The following is a 4,008-nucleotide window of genomic DNA, read 5'->3' on the forward strand; positions in this document are numbered from 1 at the left end:
CTTTACCTCTCCCTTTGCCTTATGCCACGTCTCATCCCCTGCTACTTAACATCATTGCTCTCAAGATAAAGACAAAAATGCTTAATATGGTCTACAAATCTTTGCACATTCTGGCCCCTCTCTTTCAGTTCGATTGTAGTTTACACCATATTCACCTTTGATCATGCTACTTAAATCACAATAATTTTATTTCTGTTCTTTGAACACATCATTGCTTCTGTCTCTGGCCTCAAGTCCCCCTTACACCATGCACTTTTCTTTTAGAGAACTTTTAGAAAAATTAATAAACTTTATTTCTTAGAACAGTTCTAGATTTACAGAAAAAGGTAGTATGAAGAGTTGCCATATACCTCCACCCTGCACACAGTTTTCCCTATTATTAACATCTTACATTAGTGTGGAATTTTAGTTATAATAATGAACCAATATAGATACATTATTAACTAAAATCTGTAATTTATTCAAATTTCCTTACTTTTTACCTAATGTCCTTCTTGTGTTCCAAAATACAGCACTATATTTAGTTGTCTAAATATATGTCTCCATAAGCTTTTCCTGGTTGGACAATTTCTCAGACTTCCCTTGTTTTTGGTGACTTTGACAGTTTTGAGGAGGACTCATCCAGTATTTCATAGAATGCCCCACTATTGGGATTTGTCTGATGTTTTTCTCATGATTAGACTGGAGTTATGATTTTTGGAAGCAAAACCTCAGAAGTAAAATGACATTTTCATCATAGTGCTTGTTAGGTTTCTTCACTGTAAAATAATTCTGCTCCCCCTGCTTTCCATGCTGTCCTCTTTGCAAAGAAATCAGTATGTACAGCCCTCACTTAAGGAGCAAGTGTTATGCTTACCTTCTTTTAGTGTCTATACAATTTATTTGTCTTTCCTGTGCATGAGAGGCTGTCTCTTATCCCCCATCTATTAACTTATTCAATCAATTATTTATATCACTGTGGAATCATGAATATTTACTTTATACTTTGGGTTATAGTCTAATATTACTTTATTTTATTGCTTAAATTATTCCAGCTTTGGCCATTGAGAAGTCTTTCAGTTGACTCCTGTGTCATTTTGACATGCTCCATCACAGTGGGATTTTGTTGTTGTTTCATTTCTAACACTTCTTTTTTTTTAAAAGAGTAAAATTAATATTTTATTGTCACTTATAATCAGATGGAAGTTGAGTATATAGTCTTCATATTTGATCTTCCCTTTTTGTAAATAAACAAAATTATAAATTTTAAATAGGCAATAGCTGGTTGTGTTTTCAGAGAACATAATTAGGTTAATTCATTAATGGTAGCTTCAAGTTTCCCCTTATTAGTTCCAGAAAATTCACCCATCTTTTGTCCCTTTTTAAAAAACTGGAAGGATGGGGTGCCTGGGTGGCTCAGTCAGTTAAGCACCTGACTCTTGATTTTGGCTCAGGTCCTGATCTCAGGGTTATGAAATTGAGCTCTATGACAGGCTCTGTGCCGGGCATAGAGCCTGCTTAAGGTACTCTCTTTCCCTCTGCCTCTCCCCCCACGTTTAAAAATAAAACAAAAAAGAGGTTGTGGAGAAAGGGGAGCCCTCTTACACTGTTGGTGGGAATGCAAGTTGGTACAGCCACTTTGGAAAGCAGTGTGGAGGTTCCTCAATTAAAATAGAGCTACCCTATGACCCACCAATTGCCCTACTGGGTATTTACCCCAAAGATAGAGACGTAGTGAAGAGAAGGGCCATATGGACCCCAATGTTCATAGCAGCATTGTCCACAATAGTGAAATTGTGAAAGGAGGTGAAATGCCCGTCAACGGACGAATGGATAAAGAAGATGTGGTCCATATATACAAATGAATATTACTCAGCCATCAGAAAGGATGATTACTCAATCTTTGCATCAACACGGATGGGACTGGAGGAGATTATGCTAAGTTAAATAAGTCAAGCAGAGAAAGACAATTATCATATGGTTTCCCTTATATGCGGAACATAAGGAATAGCAGGGAGGACATAAGGAGAAGGAAGGGAAAAATGAAGGGGGGAATCAGAGGGAGAAATGAACCATGAGAGACTATGGACTCCTGGAAACAAACTGAGGGTTTTAGAGGGGAGGAGGTGGGGGGATGGGTTAGCCTGGTGATAGGTATTAAGGAGCACGTATTGCATGGAGCACTGGGTGTTATACACAAACAATGAATCATGGAACAGTACAACAAAAACTAAGGATGTACTGTATGGTGACTAACATATCATAATAAAAAAAATACTAGCAAATAAAATTAAACAGTACATTAAAAAAAACAAAAACAAAAAACAAAAAAACTGGAAGGTTGGCATGCATTTGACTTCACATTCTGAAGTGACATCCTGACAGTCATCCACATCTACTTTAAGGGATACCACTTTGTGGGGCGCCTGGGTGGCACAGCGGTTAAGCGTCTGCCTTCGGCTCAGGGCATGACCCTGGCGTTATGGGATCGAGCCCCACATTAGGCTCTTTCGCTATGAGCCTGCTTCTTCCTCTCCCACTCCCCCTGCTTGTGTTCCCTCTCTCGCTGGCTGTCTCTATCTCTGTCGAATAAATAAATAAAATCTTTAAAAAAAAAAGGGATACCACGTTGGAATACTTCTGAGAGAGGGAATGAAAGAAAGGCTTGGTCATTTTGCAAGGCCCACACCATGTGGCTGAGAAGTCAACTACAACTGGTTTATCTCCTGCACTGTTCAAGGCTTCCTGAAAAGCATACTTGCTCTTTATCTGCTTCACCATTTTGGCAGTTTGAGTCTGACAAATGATGGTAGGGATTGATGAGAGTGGATCCAAAAATGCCAGACAGAGCTTGCAAAGCATGCAGCCTGTCTTCCCTCTATAGCAACTAGCATTTATTTTTTTTAAATTATGTATTTAATTTTTTAATTTGAATATATTTGACACACAAACTGATGGTTGCCAGAGGAAAGGGGGCCTAAGGGATGGACAAAATGGGTGAAGAGACATGGGAGATACCCACTTCTAGTTATGAAATGAATAAGCCACAGGAGTAAAAGGCACAGAATAGGGAATATAGTTAATGACATTGTAATGGTGTTGTATGGTGACGGATGGTAGCTAAACTTGTGCTGAGCACAGTATAACATATAGACTTGCTGAATCACTATGTTGTACACCTGAAGTTAATGCTTTTGGCACTTCTTTATTTGCTGGTCCTATAGGATACTTGGCTTAACTTGTGTATTTCCAGCCCCAGTCCTAGAAGCAGCTGTTCTCCAAGGAGCTCTTGGTTCTTTTTATCGGAGAAAGGAATTAAGAAACAAGATATAGGTGCTAGGTGTGCTTGCTCTAGTACACTTTTATTAGTTGCAATTTTACATCTGTTTGTTTGATTATTTAATGAATGTCTTTCTCATCCACAAGGTGTTCCAGTATGGTAGGGACCATGTATGCTTTTGCTTCTGTTAAGTTCCCAGTGCCAAACACAGGCTTTGTTACATTATATGCATTTAATAAGTACTTTCTAGATGAAAAAGGGTTTATATTTCTTGGAAATGTCATCCTTTTGGTAATCCAGGACAGAAATATCAGAGTAATATAAGTCTCCATCATCTTTTTCAGTCTTCACATCCAATCATTAAGTCTTGATAATTTCTAGAAGTCATTTCCTAATTTCCACTTTATCACTGCATTGATTCAGTACATATTTCTATCTATGGACAACCAAATAGCATCCCAAGTGGTATCCATACTTCCAGTTCAATCTATACTTCATATTGGTACAAATTGGCAAGCTACTTCTAGAATTTACATGGGAATGCAAAGGACATGGAAAACCTGAAGCACTATTGAAAAATATAAACGAAGTTGGAGGATTAACCTTTACCTGACTTCAAGCCTTTCTCTAAATCTATATTAATCAAGATAGTGTGTTACTGGGATAAGTATTGACCAATATATCACTGTGACAGAATAAAGATCTCAGAATAGATCCACATTTATGCAGTCATTTCATTTTTGACAAAG

The 4,008-nt window shown here is 37.8% G+C and overlaps 1 protein-coding gene across 1 annotated transcript; it reads right to left on the bottom strand.

The window, feature by feature from the left end:
- Positions 1 to 1,285: 1,285 nt before the first annotated feature.
- LOC109490451 (thioredoxin) lies at positions 1,286 to 2,760 on the bottom strand. Its single transcript, XM_019805233.1, has 3 exons — positions 2,608 to 2,760; positions 2,330 to 2,357; positions 1,286 to 1,386 (listed from the first exon to the last, which is right to left on the bottom strand). The coding sequence occupies exons 1-3, from the start codon at positions 2,758 to 2,760 to the stop codon at positions 1,286 to 1,288; spliced, it is 282 nt and encodes a 93-aa protein (XP_019660792.1).
- Positions 2,761 to 4,008: the final 1,248 nt, after the last annotated feature.

Source organism: Ailuropoda melanoleuca, chromosome X (assembly GCF_002007445.2).
Source record: "Ailuropoda melanoleuca isolate Jingjing chromosome X, ASM200744v2, whole genome shotgun sequence".
Lineage (NCBI taxonomy): Eukaryota > Metazoa > Chordata > Mammalia > Carnivora > Ursidae > Ailuropoda > Ailuropoda melanoleuca.

What these genes read in the sequence shown, in the direction of transcription:
- LOC109490451 (XM_019805233.1), bottom strand. Translation starts at nt 2,760, where the DNA reads ATGGTGAAGCAGATAAAGAGCAAGTATGCTTTTCAGGAAGCCTTGAAC. An exon ending in TCTCTCAGAAGTATTCCAAC is followed by an intron (nt 2,358 to 2,607) that starts GTGGTATCCCTT and finishes GATGACTGTCAG; the next exon opens with GATGTCACTTCAGAATGTGA. An exon ending in TTCAGAATGTGAAGTCAAAT is followed by an intron (nt 1,387 to 2,329) that starts GCATGCCAACCT and finishes TGAGCCACCCAG; the next exon opens with GCACCCCATCCTTCCAGTTT.